The sequence below is a fragment of the Rattus norvegicus genome, chromosome 6 (assembly GCF_021556685.1).
Source record: "Rattus norvegicus strain SHRSP/BbbUtx chromosome 6, alternate assembly SHRSP_T2T, whole genome shotgun sequence".
NCBI lineage: Eukaryota > Metazoa > Chordata > Mammalia > Rodentia > Muridae > Rattus > Rattus norvegicus.
The window spans coordinates 116,240,260-116,258,070 of NC_141539.1; the positions used below are offsets into that span (position 1 = coordinate 116,240,260).

General features: G+C 40.2%; 1 protein-coding gene across 10 annotated transcripts in view; it reads right to left on the bottom strand.

Moving 5' to 3' along the window:
- Cep128 (centrosomal protein 128) overlaps positions 1–17,811 on the bottom strand; it is a 370,684-nt gene that overhangs the window by 212,476 nt on the left and 140,397 nt on the right. For all 10 annotated transcript variants that reach the window (XM_087554312.1, XM_087554311.1, XM_087554310.1 and 7 more), the window contains 2 exon segments: positions 16,172–16,348; positions 13,032–13,091 (listed from right to left, as the gene is read on the bottom strand). In XM_087554312.1, the coding sequence (XP_087410438.1) occupies positions 13,032–13,091; positions 16,172–16,348 (237 nt within the window).

Sequence of the window (17,811 nt, forward strand, 5' to 3'; positions counted from 1 at the left end):
AATATGTTGAGAATTCCCATGATAGGCTGCCCAACAAACTCAGCTGCCTTTCCACACGCTCTTTATTATAGGCAAAAGGAAGCTAGGTAAAACATCCAATAGAAAGGAAAAATTAGCTTCGCTGAGGGAAGAGACAACTGCTAGTGTACATGTGCAGACACTGAAACCCCAGGAGACTGCTGGAGCAAAGGGACGTGATACACACTTCAGCTTTGGAAAACTATCACAGCAGCAGAAGGGGTCAGAAAGAACGCTACCATATAACCCATAATTCTACTGAATAGGACAGACAAATGAACCCCATGAGAAAGGCATACAGGAATGCTCAAGGCAGCATATTTACGACAGTCCCAAAAGAGACGCCAAAGTCCATCCAGTGGCAAATGGATGGGTACAATAGGTCTATCCAAGCAATTGACTGATACGGCAACAGAAGCAAGGCAAACACAACACGACACAAAGTGGGCAACACTGAAAGCAACATTCTACTAATACACAAAGGAAGACAGTCACAAAGGAATATGTTTATATATTCCAGGATTTTCCATGCACAGTCAACAATCGGTATGGATGGAGCTGGTGAAAGGTAAGCGGAGAAGAGACCGTGAAAGGTTGTGCTTCTCTTTCTGGATGCAAAGGTATTCTAGACGTGTGCTGATGGCTGCGCAACTCTATAAACATAGTAAATGTGCTTTTGTGTGTGTGTGTGTGTGTGTGTGTGTGTGTGTGTATGTGTGTGTGTGTGTGTTAGAAGCCGATGTCAGTTATCTTCCTCTACTACTCTCTACACTTTGAGGAAGATTCCCTCACTGAATAGAATGGCAGGTGGAGCCCACCAGGCCCAGCTTTTGACATGGGTAGTACTGAGGATCAGAACACAGGTTCCCATGTTTGCACAGTAAGCAATCCATTATTTAAACAACATAGATACAGAAAATGTCACAGGGACTAGAGAAACAAAGTTCAAGTTAAAACTCCTGGAATGAGCTCAGACTCCAAGTACTTTCTATGCAGTCTGTGGGCCTGTCTTGTGTGGTTATCATTGAATAAACATCGAAGTGCCTCACCTTCAGCTGGGCTGTGGAATCCATCTTCGACAAAAGAAATGAATAAAAGCTGCCTTACTTCCTAAGATCCCATTTACAAATATTCTTGTAGGCTCGATGCCTCAGTGTATAGAAATGTCAGGGCAGGGAGGTGGGAGGGAGTGGGTGGGGGGGTGAGGGAGCACCCTCATAGAAGCGGGGGTGGGAGGATGGGATAGCAGGTTTTTGAAGGGGAAACCAGGAAGTGGGATGATATTTAAAATGTAAATAAAAACTGCAATTAAAAAAAGGAGATAAGAAAAACAAAGAATAGAAAATATTATACTGCATAAGTAGCTTTAAACAATAAACAGAAACAAAGCTTTGGAAGATAGTAGCAAAAATGTAAAATAAATAAATAAATTATTGTATAATTCTAATCCCTAAAATCTGTATGTTTAGTTGATGAAACTCAATCAGCAAAGTAATCGTCTGTATTAATTAGCTGGATGTCTTATGTCAAATGTGTCCTCTGACTTGTTTGTAATTAAATGTTTAATATAAATATGAAAAAAATTCCTGTAAATATATGGAAAAAGATTCGCAAGACAGGAGACAAGAAAACATGACCAACTCCTATCCAGAAAAAAGGAGCATTTCCACTGCAGCTCTAAGGAGGGACACAGAGCTGGGCTGACATCTTTATCCTCAGTCTGTGGACAAGAGTGGGGGGTGCTGTTTTAAAAAGATTATCTCCATTCAGAGATGAGCACATATTGGAAGCTAGAAGTCAAGGAACTACACAGCGGCAAGCAAACCAAGGGTACGGATGAGCTCACACTTCCGCATTTCAGATCTGATCGTTCCTCCAACCTCATAGGAAGGTGGACAGAGGAGTCAGTACTGGTGGGTGAGTTTCTAACTTTACTAAAGTATGGAAACCCAGAAGCAACAAAGCCTGGGGAAGGAGGAGTCAGCCTCACACTGGAAACTGACGATCTTGAGCCAATGAGACTCAGAAGCGGCATAGAAAGGGCATAAAGAAAGGGCATAGAGGGATAGAGAGCTCCAGGGAGGTGGATGAAGATGCAGATGGTGGCTCAGAAATGGAGGCAGCTGAGGGTCTCAAAAGAGAAGAGACTCCAGTAAGACGGACCAAGACAATAAAGAGTTTAAGGTGTAGTGGACACAAAAATAAAGCCTCAGAATAAAGCAGCAAAGTGACCTTTCAGAGACAGGAAGTGAAACCAAGAAGACATCAGGGGTGGAGCCCAAAAGCCAAACTACAAGATGGATGTTCTCAATGTCAAGAACTGTTAAGAAAAAAAAAAAGGCTAAAACCATTTCATAATGTAAAAAGAAGATTCCATGACCAAAATAACTGTAACTACTCCTTCTTGCCAAAATAGGGCTGGAAAGCTGAGTGCCACACTACATGGCAACTATCTACTGATGAGAGGAAGCAAGACTTGAACTTTCTTCTTCTCATCTACGCAGTGCCAGAATATTTAAACTGAGAATGCTCTTAAAGTATTATGCAATAAAAGTTATTCTACATAATATAACTACTAATTCTAGATATACCTCAGTTGGAAAGGACTCACACTAAGTCATTAATTTACTAATGGACAAACTAAGAGACTGCTTACATCCACCCTGCAGTGTTCTATATTAAAACCACAATCTAAATCTATACATAATACCTTTTGGTTTTTGACTTCACAAAGCCTTTTACTGCCTCAAGCAAAGCATCTGAAAGCTTCCCTGAGCATCAGACTATTACTGACACTATGCAGTGGGAGAGAGAAAAGAGAGATTAGATCTAATTACTGGAAAGGGTGGCCTAGTCAGCCAAGCCTTTCGTTTCTACTTGGTAGTTTAAGCACATACAATGTTATCCTTGTAATGGATTTAGATCTTCAAGACTTCCTCCAAGAATGCTGCATCTTTACCTAAAATCTTCTATATGAATGATAATACATTGGCACTAACATGATATCATGGACTCCAACAAACTCACAAAGGCAAATAAGTGAAAAGTGAGATGTATAAAAATCTATAATGAGACTGCTGAGATGTGTGTGTGTGTGTGCACATGCATGCGTGTGCACACGCATACTTTTTTTAATGGAGTTATGTCATGTTGGTGATGGTGTGTCACACAAGTACCATGCAAAAAACAACAACAACAACAAAAAACAGTAATACATTACATGGGAAACCTCCCCTCAAGTTGTTGCTTGGAGAACACGACAGTCTCCCGAAAATCACCCTTAGTCCCTTACTAAACTTCAAAGTAAGACCAAACTGCACACTCTTGGACACGTGACTTGGAGGAACCAATCTGGAACTGATCTGGAAGACTGCTCTCTGAGAAGTCCCTCAATGTATTGTAAGGTACTAAAGCAAACTACTGAGGGAGAGGAGCAACTGGTAGCCCTACCCAGCTCAAGAGCGTCAGAAGCACAAATGACTAGACTGGCAAAGTATCTCCAATGATACAACAGTAAGACTTTTATCTTGAGGATGGATAACCAGCCTCTGTCCCGTTGTACTTCAAGCTTTCCCTACAAGAGAGAATTTGTGCCCTAGTACTGGAAACCTAGTCAACATCCACGGCCTGAGAAGTCAGAGACCTGTGAGGAAAATCTACCTCTACCATTATTTTAAACAAATATAACTTTTAACTCTATTCTAAATATTTACCTTTATAACCCCAGATAAATGTAGCTCTCATTCCTCATCAAAGAAGCTTCTTTATACAACAAATGGGGATTATTACAGACATCCACTACTAATCAAACTGAAGAGAATACAGAACCGCGGGGATATCCAGTCTCAGTTGATAAGTCTGCAATGAAACCTTTACATAGTAGCTAGATGACTCCTAGTGATGACAAGAAAAATGCACCCATCAAATCTCAATAAGGTTTCCTGAACAAGACCAGGACTGAAACCTCCAGTTGAGATGGCAATGTGGACAGCAGAGATTCTACATGGTCTCAGATCTGGATGAGAGAGAGAGAGAGAGAGAGAGAGAGAGAGAGAGAGAGAGAGAGAGAGAGAGAATGAGAATGAATATGAGAACGATAACAATCAAAACGGAGACCACAAACAAGGGAAAGCAGGAAGGAGTCTGAGAGGAGTGATACACATGAAGTATCCACACACAAAGCCCTCAAGATAAGAGACACATCCTAGTCGACATTAATGAGCACTCAAACTAACATATTTAATATTGCACACTACCAATTGGAACTACAAAACACATGCACAATGGAGAAGGGCTAAAGTCTGCCTGGGAGAGGCCCTTTGAAGCTACAGACTTGGTTTTTCAACTAGCGGGTACATAACAAATCACTTCACTCAGCAGCAGCACGGATTAGCCAACAAGCTTAGAAATTGGAGAAGCGGTACAAAAAGCTAACTCTCGTAGTCAAATCTCAAAATTAAATTTTCTGGAAACTGAAATTCTTTAATTACTGCCAATGGAAATACAGCAAACATTAGTTCTCCAAGGATTTAGCCTAAAACCTGGCATTACTCAAAATTATAGAAAAATATTAAATGTCAGAATATTACATTGATTTATTAGCATGATGGTATAAACTCCAGTATCTTTGAACAGGAAATAAAATGAAATGACTTTATAAACAGGAGAAATTCATAGGTACAGGATGGCATTTAAAATGGCCAGAGCTGAAAGAAGATGCATTAAAAAGTAAAGGAGCACAGGCTGATACAAGGTCTGGGTTCACAGTAGGCCACGAGCTATCCAAGAGGCCTGTGAAAAATGAAAAGCAGGACTGCTTCAAAAAGAAGACTGCCTAGTCTGGGACCAAATCACTGTGAGGAAATGCAGTCCTTGATTTGATTGGTCTGCATCAGACGTCATCCTGTAGCAAACAGCTACAGGAACCACGTAGGAAACATGAATGAAATAAGAGCACAGAAATATACCAGGCTTCTTAAGATACACTATTCATTCCATCTGCTGTCTCACTACTTTATCATTCTGAAATATTTGGTATTTGAAATACAACATGCCTTTCTAAAATCAACTCCAAAAAGAATAGCAGTGTAAGTGTAACGTAAAAGTCAAGTAACACTTTCCTTCCCACAGTGCTCAGGCCCAACATTCTTCTCGGCTCCCATGGCTTTGGAGCACGAGGACAAGACCCTGGTCTAAAGGGAAAAACTAATTCCACATTGGACAATGATTTTTCCACCTCATTTTCAACACTTACTCACTACCACTGCAAAAAAAAAATCACATTTGGTAGAAGGAAAAAAGATGAGAGAGAGAGAGAGAGAGAGAGAGAGAGAGAATAGATGGATGGATGATAGATGGATAGATGGACAGATGGAAGGATGGATGGATGGATGGATGGATGGATGGATGGATGGACAGACAGGTGATAGATAGATAGATAGATAGATAGATAGATAGATAGATAGATAGATAGATAGATGATAGATGGATGGATGGATGGATAGATGATAGATAGATTGATTCCTGAGTTCACCTCTTGCCAGCGTCCATCAACCTATTCTTATTTACTCAATTACATAATTGCAGACACAGAGACTCAGCCCAGGCTTCCCTTTCTGGATCCATTCAAATCATCTCAGCTTCTGACCTCTGTCCGCTTGACTGAACAGTCACTAGCATTGCTGAATGGTGGTAACAGAGAAACAACGAATCCCTCTAGTCCTGCTCAATAAATTATGGTAGAAATGACAATGTAACAAAAAAAAATCATTCCTGAAACAGCCATCAGGTTTCAGTTAGAGATAAATTTTGCCTTCCCAAAAGCCATGCACTAAAACAGAAGCCTAAACACAGCTCTATTTACAGAGCCCTGAGGGAGGTGATGAGAATCCCTGTGTAAGAGTAGGACACTTATCCTTGAGATCTGGCTCCCTGCAAGATGAAAAGAGACCAAAACTCCTTCCCATAGGATGTACACAGAAGACGGATCAAGACACAGACAGAAGGAGGACTCCACAAGCCAGGAAGACAGCCAAAGCACCACCTTTACCTCAGAGTCACCTCTCCAATTGTTTAAACAAGAAGTCAGTGTGTGGCATTTTGCTATGATAAGCCAAAGAGACAACTGTAACATGACCAGTGACTTCGATCAACTCCTGAAGAGGCTTTTCCTACTGTCAAATAAAATTAAGATTTGGTTGTATTTACAGGCTTTATACAAAGTGAATATAGACTGTATTAATAATACAAAACAAAATTAAAATTTATGGAAATTTAATCAACCAATAATCAATTATAAGAAATCGTGTTTCTTAGATAAATACCCAGCATCTTCATTAAGTAAGCATCATGAAAAAGTGGCTTAGAACCCAGGACTTAACCGTAGCAAATTATAATTAGCTGGCAAGGCTATTAATCATACAGCAGAAACCTTTCTGGTAACCACTCACAGGAGCATTTTACAGATTGCACAATAGACTCATTTATTTAACAACATCAACACGCGGTGCTAAATAAACCAACAGAGGGAATTTGGAAATAAGGCAGTTTTTATCTCTGTCATCTCTGCTCATAATTAGGTGGGAATATTCATAAGCAGCTACTAAACCTATCACAGGGGTCTTTCTACTCTGTGAGAGGCTGCTACTGAGCCTTAACGTAATATAGGAAAGGCACTAAGTAATGACTCAAAACTCAAAACCAGAGAAAACAGAAAACTCACATAACTGATGGCAGCCCCTGTAGTCAGCAATAACACTAGGACCCATAATTTTCCTGCTTTAACTACTATGCTTCCCTCATCAAAACTCTAAAAATAATTTTGAGGGAAAAATGCTTGCAGAAGAACCAGGGGGGAAAAAATAATGTCATTTTTTTAAGAATATACTAAGTCACCAAAATAAACTGAACCAAACCATACAATTCAAATGCAAGTCAAGTTCAAAGTATTTTTCATGTTTATGTGGTCCTAAGGCTCAGACCCAGGGCCTCACACAGGCTAGGGCAGTGCTCTGCCACTGAGCCAATGCCTAGCTACCTTCTACTTTGACTTTGAGAGACAGTCTCACTAAGTCCACCCTTAAATTTCACTCTGACCCTCCTGCCTCAACTTCCTACGTAACTGGGATTACAAACCAGTACCACCAGACTCAGAGCAGGATTATAGTTTTTAAGCAATAGTTTCTTCAAATCTCACCCTAAATATGATCAGAAAGGGAAAAAAATCTCCAAAATAAGAGTATATGTTAAGATTATAAATTAATTTCTCCTAAACTGTATATTTCCCATATAAATAACTTAAAGCATATTTCCAAGAAAGAAACAAGTATTGAGTATATTTTCATTTTTTATTGAGAGGATAGAATATTAGATTATTCATATTCTAAACAAGAATAGACACGATCAAATGCTCTTCACAAAAAGAGGCAATATCCAAAAAGGTGAAGTTTTGTTTGAATGTGTACCACAAAACTAACACAGAATACAAAATGTTCAGCAAAGTGCACCGAATCCTCCTCAGTAACTCAGGTAAACTGAAAACCACAGACACCCCAGTTCTCTGATCTGCGTCAGGAGCAGCTACACTCCAGCGTCTCCTGCCACTTGAGCTGTACCACAGTAAGCACGGGACGGTCCAGTGCCTAGCACAGGTAAGACTATTCACACTCGAGAAAGAGCCCAGACACATCGACACAGGGAGGTACCCAGTACTGTAGGAGGGTACTTCCTGCTAGACAACCTTCAAGTTCAGGGCTCTGAATTAATAAAGGAAACACTTGTGAATTAAACTATGTAATGATGACTGGACATGATAACCCATGCCTATAACCCAACAAAGAAGGACATGTGCTGAAATTCCATGTGTTCACCACTCATCCTTCTTCAATACCGAAGCAGAAGAAATGCTTTGAGAGAAGAAATGTAAACTCTCCAGTGCTACGAGTCATTGGGAAAGGGATTTACTGAGCACCTGCTGAGGCTCCTTGTGACAAATGTGAAGAGTGTGACAAGGAAACCAGACACAGAAAGACCCCCATGGGGCATACAGACTAGAGGAGTGAATGGGACAACAGCCCAGAAGGATGTAACAGTCTACACTGAATTCATCCTTTACTGTTAAAGGAATAATTCACACCAGACTGCAGTGAGGGTTTCTTTAAAAACCAGTTATGTTTATGTGAATACACTTTTGTTTTAATCACAGATATGAGTGTGATATGGAGCTGCTTTAGTTTGCTCACAAACATTAACTAAGATTGTCTTGTGCTCTAAGAAGGGGATGTTTTTTGTGATTTGCAGATAGTTTAATTCTGGTGACTCTGGAGACAAAATGCCAGAGCTTCTCCCCAGTGAGGGGAGGTGCCTGGGGGCGGGGTGCTGAGAAAAAGAGGAGGAGGATGCACCTGAAGAGGAGGAGGAGGAGGAAGAGGAGGAGGAGGAGGAGGAGCAGGAGGAGGAGCAGGAGGAGCAGGAAGAGCAGGAGGAGCAGGAGGAGCAGGAGGAGAAGGAAGAGGAAGAGGAGGAGGAAGAGGAGGAGGAGGAAGAGGAGGAGGAGGAGAAGGAGCAGGAGGAGGAGCAGGAGGAGGAGCAGGAGGAGGAGCAGGAGCAGGAGGAGGAGCAGGAGGAGCAGGAGGAGCAGGAGGAGGAGGAGGAGACTGCTGCTCCTCCCTGCTGCTCCTCCCTGCTGTTGTGGTTTGATGAGAAGTTGGAGATAGCCTGACAATGAAGACTGAAGTGGCCCCAAGGAACTCAACACCCATAGTCATCAGGAAGTAGACTAAAGAGATCTATGTCCCCTTTCCTCTCTAACCTTTCTCTCCTACACAGTGTAGAGGCTTTGGAAGGGATTAGGGTGGAATAAAAAAGTTTGGAATGGTGAGAGATCTAAGAACCCAATAAAATAGCTAAACAAATCCACGCACACTGACCTCTGAGAACATGCCAGCACCAAGCATACAGGACCCACCTTGTGCATGACACTGATTTTCCTCTCCTCACTGTCCTGAGATTGGAGCTGGAATCTAGAATGGACAGTGATTCAAACGACCATGTGGCCCCCTGCTGTAGCGCCTGCCTACTCTCCGTCTGAGGTTTCATGCTGTCTCATCAACCACTGTTTCCATTCCCTCCACCTAAACCCCCACATCCTTGCTTCCCTTGAACTTTATACTACGCAAACAGATATTTAAAAGTATGGACTGCACTATTAGCTAGTTTGTTACAGAGGACTCTGCCTACTCATTAATTTAGGTATCAATTCTTTCTTACATTCTTCCATTTTGACCTAAAAAAAAAATACATCTTAGCTGCCATCATTTTCTGACAACAATCATTATTTGAATGCTATCGCCAAAATATTGCTCCCATCTGTTTGTGCCTGTAAATCCCTGGACAATTTCCTTAAATCAAAGCCTCAGTCTGCCTCACCGGTCTCCAGTTGCTCTCCCTGACTTCTGACGTACCACCTCTAAGCTGGCTCTCACAGCACTAGGCTGTGACACTTTTATAATACAAATATGAGCATACCACTCCCTTTTTCAAGTTCCTTCCTGATTGTTCACTAAATACTGATCTGGATCTGAGCTCTCGGAAAGGACATAAGATTCCTTTCCTCATAAACCCAATCGCCATCTCTGCCTAGAGCTTCTACCTTGCCCTTTCAGATACTAGTCTGATCAAACCAGGTTTTTTTTTTTTTTTTTTTTTTTTTTTTTTTTTTTTTTTGCACTTCTCATGTCCTCTCTGCACGCAGGTATTTCTGTATGTCACCGTAGGAATCATCTGAGACATCAGACCTCCATGGAAGACTGCATATACTCAATGGAGCTCCTGCACAAAATATTCAAAGTTTCTGTATGTTCATCTAGCCTTTTTAACAAAGAAGGCTCCAGTAGGGCTTATTAATGTTTATGCCACAAAATGTAGCATAGCATCTAGGACATAGTATTATTCTCTGTTAAACAAAGGAAACCACAGCCTCTACATGGCCTGCTAGAATTTACAACAAATTCTCCTCCTTAATCTACAGGAACCACTTACCTGGCATTCTTTAATAGCTGTCTCAGTCCCCTTCCTATAAAGTCTTATCCTGAAGCTCCATTGGTTATTTTATCTGCAAATCTGGACTGACTCAATTGGACTTCATGTTTATGTCATGCCACCACTGCCCACAAAACGACAGTGATAAAAAACCCCACCCAACCTGCGAGTGCTTCTGCAGTTAACACTAACAATAGAAATTCATTTAGTAGATTTATGAAAACAATTACCAAATGCCCTCTGAGGTCCTTCCAATACTGCAAGATGTCAGCATGGGCTAGCTGAATAGCAAGCCTGCTTTCCATATAGTTTTTGTCCCCTGATTTCAGATCTTATCTCCAATACTTATAGAGCTGTCTAGTCATAGTTCACAGACATTAGAGGAGTGTAGCCCATCAATAGCCTAAGCCATCTTTCTAGGAAATAGATTCAATTCCTCCCTAGTCAGTTGGTCAGCATGGCATTTTTATCACACCCTTTTACACTGTGGAGGGAACAGTTGTCTCATGCAGTATTAAACCTGGTCTGATCAGAAGTTCAATCCCATTAAATGATAAGGGAAACCTGCTCACGAGCTCCCAAATTAAAGAGCTATGATGAAGAGTCATCTCTGCTTCTCATAATTTAACTGAACCACAGCAGTGAAAGCTTTCTGTTAGGAAATGATAAAGATTTCAACTTGAAAGAAAATTCTAAGTGCATTGCTCTTGTTGTCAGAACTGCAGAGTTAGGAAAAAGAGAAAGAGAAATGTTAAATTAATGCACAACACAAGTCTCCAGCCAAGGAATTCTGAAATACCAAAACACGCACATTCTACATTTGCTATGCAAGAGGCGGAAACATCAATTTGCATCTATTTCTACCAAAAATGCTTGAAATGCACAAGATTGATGTTTTTGAAAAAGAGAGAGAATCTTATACAGTAAGGCGAATTCTGTGTTCATTCACGATGTTTCCTTTTCTTACTCCTTCCTTCGATGCATGGCTGACCTTCAGAGGCACTCACTGTCGTGGCACTGCTTCCTACCAGCATCTTCCCAACCCCCTCAGCTGTGATCACGCAATACTCTCATGTTCTTGCCACTGCTTTATCCATAATTAGCCAATTGACTTCCACGTGCTCTTTATTCGTAGGCGTATGGGGGTATGAGTTATGTGCCTATGTGTACGGGTGTGCACCACTTGTGTTCCTAGTGCCCCAAGAAGTCAGAAAAGGGCTTTAGAAGCCCTGGTAACCCGAGTTACATGGGTGTGAGCCTCCATGTGAATGCTAAGAACCAAACTCAGGTCTTCTAGAAAAGCACTCAGTGCTCTGAACTGCTAATCCATCTCTAAAACCTTTACACAATTTTTATAAGACTAAGTGTTGAGCCCTTGCAGAAGCTTATTACGACACACTTGCAACACTATATCCCGCCATCTTACCAGCACAAACATTAGTTACTTCTTAATTTTCCTATGCTCTGTTGTCAATGGCTTCAAAGAGCTCTAACAACATAACACTTCAGAGAATGTTTTGGAATCCATCCACACCTCAATATTAGCCCTGAGATTACATGAGAGCCATGGTGACTGACACAAAGCATTATACAATAAACAAATGTTGGCTCAATAAACAAAGACTCTGAATGACGGCACAATGGTAGGGCATTAATTTTGAGTTGGACAGTAGGCAATATGCCCATTCATTCTTTTCATGGATGTAAGCAAGTTACTTTCCTCCTGTGAGACTTCACTTCTCTCATGTTTTCAAACAAGCATAATGACCTTCCCATTATGGAGTCTAGCCCACGGGCACATACACTGCATCAGGCCCTGGATTCAAGCCCAGCAATCAATCATTCAATCAATCAGCCAGCCAACCAATCAACAGATTTAGAAGGCTCTTGATACAATAAACTAGCAAACGGGAAGTATAATTCAGTCAGTTTATGCTACAAGTGGTGGGTTTATTATGAAACTTAAATGAAATAAAAAGATTAAGATATGTGTATCTTGAAGATAATTATTCTACAAAGAACTGAAAGTACGTAGGACTAATAATATTTCATATATTCTAATAAGTGAGTTTGCAAATTGACCTAACATAGAAAAGTAATTGGTACATATCCCGGAGTGAAGAGTCATGGGGAAATCAGAAGAGCAGTGGAGGAGCTGAGTGACAGACAGACCATGGGCATGTACGCAACATTCAGACAATAGGAGATATACCATAGTATAAAATTTTCAAATAAAAACAGAAAATTACTAAAACTGAACTTTTGATAATATAAAACTATCTAGATGAATCATGACACAGAGAAGTTACCTTTAGGGCATAAAATAGATCCTTCTAGTCTTAAAAACAACAACCCAGGGAGTGAAGGGATTTTCTTGAGAGGAGCAGAGTCAGCAGGCTGTAAGCTTCACAGAGAATCAAGATGGATTTAACAGCATGTATAAAATAAACATGAGGTGTGGCTATTCTGGCCTTTAGAAACTTCTAGAGGCCCAACTAAATAAAAGACTCTGTTACAATCTGGTTCACAATCCAAAATTTTTATCCTCCTTTATTTTCTAGTTCTTGGCCTATACTAATTATAGAAAAAAGAAATTTAGATGCCTCTTACATATATCGAAGTAACTCTGCTCTGGTAACCCAGTGGTACATCTTTATATTCTCAGATATACAACAAAATATTTAGTTAAGCTAGGCATGGGATATGCTCAGTGCTCAGGAGTTAGAAGTCAGTAGATCTCTGTGGGTTCAAGAATGGCCTCCTCTACACATTTAATTCCATTCCAGCAGGGCTACACAGTGAGGCAATCAACATATATATGTATATAGACAGTAGATCGGTGAGTGGGCGGCTGGATGGATGGGTAAGCAGGTGAGTGGGGAAGAAGGCATAAAGACAGACAGACAGAAGATATACATGGATAAATCATATGATTTCTTCAATATCATAAACATTAGGATTCTGTGATGAAGTACCTTGCTTTCAGCTAACCATCGATGTGGGTCATAATGTATTTGAGGACCAGAGGTAAACACCTACAAAAAGAGAAAAGCACGTCAGAACTAGATTTTTCTCTGGCATGAACATACATACCAAAATTACAGAGCACAGCATCCAAATAATTGCTTCTGAAGTGTGAGGATTTGACGAGAGGAAGACGGAGGAATACTGGATCAAGCACACAGGCAATTCCACAGCACAGGTACTAAGTGCCTGCTATGCTTATTTTCTTGATGACAACAAGCATCCGGCTCACACACAGACACGGATGATCCAGCTGTCTAGCGGCAGGAACCACCACTGGTCTCTGGAGTTGAGTCCTTGAGATTTCACCGGTGCGCCATCTTGATTAAAGCCTGTTTGCCTCTCCTTCCACTGCCTCTTGGTGCTGGTGCATGTAATGTAGTCTGTGCAGGTTTAGATGTGCCTACAGAGAAACTGAATTCTGCCTTGCTTGTCCATCTTTATACCTTGGGTCCACTTCGTTTTATCAAAGAGTATGCAGAACAGACAACTCATCAAAATAAATATACACGAAGGCTCCTTTATATTTCAAACTACTCACAAAATTCTGTATTAAACTGTTGCCTATACTAGCTGCCCTGATTGCCTTTACATCAACTCATGTATAAAATCTTGGAACGTTTGGTTTTGCCTTATTACTGAGCTAAACTGCACTCAAAGGCTACTGGTGTCTTTATAATTGTAAACATAAATTGTATTATTCCTAGTTCTTCAAATTCTATGCAACATGGGATATTTGTATAGGATATCTCGATGTTTATCTGAAAATATCCTTTCTTCTCTAAAGAGATGACTATCCATGTTATCAAATGCTTCCATATCTCCTGATATGTCTGCACATCACTTCTCTGTCACAATAGCAACAGTTATTTCACTTACACTCACACTTAGTACATATTTAGTATCCATCACATTCCAGACACAGAAGTGTCTTACACCCAGCTTGTCTCTCAACTTTTCTTAAAGGCTAGCCATATTCTCGTGTAGTTTTGCTTGTTTAGTTTCATTTTGTCTTGTGTTGTGAAGCACGATAGGTAGCCCTGACTCCCCTGGAACTATCAAGAGGAGGTGGCCCTCCTTTTGCCTCCATTCCCATGCTTTAGTTAAAGGCCTGCACCACCACATACAATTCTAACTCAAGGCTTAGGTACCCTACCTCATCAATCGGGCTTTCTTCAATTGCCCAAATTCTCTATTTCTTCTTCCTCTTTCAACAACACACTCTGCAGCTAAATATCTGTGAGCATCCATTTGACAAGTATTATAATTTCCATTTCATAACCTACTCCATTAAATCTTTACTATCTCAATTAAACCTTCATCTTGAGTAATAAGAAATATTTTGATATAAGAAATACAAGCAATGTTTGTGTTTCATGATTTGTTCCACAGATTTATGAATGATTTCATATTTAAAAGAACACTTTTAGCCAGTTATAAATGGCAGAGCTACACGCTATCAATGCCATGGGAACAAGCTACCATGTGACAGGGAAGTATATACACAAGTGTTTCTACACTACCAGGCACAGAGAGCACACTCAATGTAGAAAGATGATGGCATAGCAAGTTGTCATCAATACTAAACCTCAAGGAACTGTGACAAGAACACTGCAATGGACCTGTGCTGTGAAGGAAGACAAAAAAAGAACATGCATATACATCTAAATACAATAAAACACAGAACCACTATTGCAGCCTGTTGAAAGGACAATTTGCTTCCTATAAAGAAACATGGTATTTAAGAATGTTCCCACCCATGAAAAACCGATGTTTTCCTACAGTTTCATGTAACAAGGCTTATTGTGCATCTTACAACATGATTCTCATAGTTTGATTTTAATGTTCATGTGTGACTGAAATTAAATATTTAAGCATCGAGTAAATGCTACATTGCTAGTATATGTTCCTCTACATAAAATTAGGGTTCACAAGTTACATACACAGAGAAGCCTTGACATTTAAGTGAACAGCATTAGATAGGAGAAAGGTAAGCCATCAGATAGCAGACCCTGTAGCATCCGCTTAACCCAAGCATTCTCATCCTAACGTCACAGCCTTCTCACGACACTTGAACACTGGTGCCTCAATAGAATGTAGAGGGAATTAACTGCAAGATGTCTACCTACTCTGCTAATTCTACCAACTGAAACATTTATACTAAGGTTGAAGCCCCAAATCTTTAATCGAAACCGTAGATTATATTTTCATTTTCTTTTAAAAATCCTTAGAGAACAAGAAAGACAGAAAAAAAAAATCAGAAAGTGGGGGAAGAAAACTCGAAAGACCACTCTCTAGTGGAGGGAAAAAGAATAATGGAGCTCCTAAAACCAGCCGAGCACAATACCATGTCAGAGTGTGGTCCTGTCATGACTAAAATTAACACTTCATCCAATATGTCCGGGTAAAGATTCGAACACCCATGCAACAGTCTTTTTGACATTTCATGACAGCCATTAATTGAGGAATAATCAATCCTTCAAAATATGGAGACAAATATACTGACTAGAACACAACAGTATACTGTTCCTCTGATGGGGCTCCAGTCAGTTCACAATGTTTCAAGTCCCATTTCGGATTCAGTCACACTGATATCTAGCAGCAAGTACCATGCCCCTCCAGATCTTGTTCTCTTTTCTACACTATGTGTCATAGGGTAGTAAAGTACGGAATTGTTTTGAGAGCTAAGAAAGACACTGCATACCCCATCCTTATCATTAAACCTCTCCTAAAGAATTCAACAGATGGTAACAATATCACGGACAGGCTAGCATGGGGAAACCTCGGAATCCAAGCACCTTGACACAAAGGATGTTGTCCTTGAGCAGTGTGCTGCCTCTTGGTTGAAGGGCTGCCTTTCACTGAGTGAGGCACAGGTAACTCAATATAATGACCCACACCTTCACCATGATTGTGTAGTAATGCGGTTTCAAACTAAGCAATGCAAGACATTATTTGTTTCATAAAAAAATTCTGAAAAAAAAAAAAAAAGAATGTGACTACCATGTAATCACGTTACCATCCCATTCTAATTATATATTAGAAAAGTAACTGGAAATTTAAGGCACGTAATATGAGAACTCATAATTACTTTCAGTTTCTCTGCTGAGTCTCTGGAGAAAGTTTTACAAGCTTCATCAATTTCTTTTCCTATTACACCAAGAATGGATTCCTGTTCTGTCTCCAGACAAAGAAGCTGATCCTTGAGCTGCAGCCTGGATTCTTCCATCCTCCTTAAGTGCTCCTCTTCATTACTTATATGTTTCTCCTGTGGGATACGGAATAAAACAGAACCTTAGTAAGTGCAGCCAAGACACAGTTGTGTGTGCAACCAAGCCCAAGAACTGGATTAGAAAACATGTATGACTGGCTGTCCTTTCACTTAGCAAAATAGATATCCCATAAAAATTCATGCATGGACAACTGATAAAATTACTATATAAAGTCTATGAAAAATATGTGGAAATGTCCTTTTTCATTTAATAACAGGGCTATCAGTGTATCAGAAGAAAAGATAAGATCAGCCATTGATCTTATGTAGACTCTAAACATTGGTAAAACACCAGAAATATTAATTACCAAATATGATGCTTGGTAGCACCCAGTGGAGTAGGTTTCTCCATTTGAGAGACATGCTATCACCCAAATTCCCTCACAATGTATTCTTCCAAAGGTCCAACCTTTGAATGCCCTCATACCACACCCATGAATTTAGACATGAAAACTTAATAAAAACCAAGATGGAAACATCTTCCAAGTAAACAAATACATTTAATGAAAAGAGGTTTTTCAGGAGTCCTTGAAGAGATTACAAGTACTTTGGGGTCTCCTCTAAGCAGAACGGCTTGCAATCATCACTATTTATTATACAATTCTCAAGAGTTGTGATGAAATAATTTCATTAAAACTGAGCATCCTTCATGTAAAAATGCAAACTCTCTAATGCCCCTAAGCCCACAACTTTAGAACAACAGATGTGACACTCAGGATGCTTTACCTTGGGTTGTGGATTAGGAATATTTAACTGACACAGTCTAACACCATCAAAAGCTCTACCATATGAGATGCTTCTGATCTTGCGCATTCTGAAAGCACGTGCTAGAGAAATTCAAAGCCACATAACACAGGGCACGTAAAGTAGTGAAATTACTAGAACTGTATAACTAGCAGACCATAGTCACAGTCTTAGTTAATATGTGCTCAGTCGGTCACTCAACACTAGTTTAGTCCCCTTTTACTGCCCAGAAAGACACAACTAATCCAGGAGTAGTGCCTGGGCATCTAACCCATTTGAATTTCAGAGAGATCATCTGAGTGCAGAAATGAAGCAGCAGCTACGAACACTGGTTGCTTTTCCAGTGAACTGCAGTTCAATCCCCAGAGTCTACCAGGCAGCTCACAACCGTCTGTAACTTTAGTTCCAAGGAATCTGATGCCCTCTTCTGGCCTCCACGGGCATCAGGCACACACATGGTGCACAGACAGACTCTGGGCAAAACAATCATGCATAAAAAATAAGTACTTCTTTCCTTTATTGAAAATAGATTCTTTTCTCATACAACATATTCTGATTACAGTTTCCCTCCCTCAACTCCTCCCAGTCCTTCATCACCTCTACCCATCTAGGTCTACTCCCTTTCTGTCTCTCATTAGAAAAGAACAGGCTTCTTCAACTAAACATGACAAAATAAAGTATAAAAAGATAAAGCAAAAACTATCATATTGAAGTAG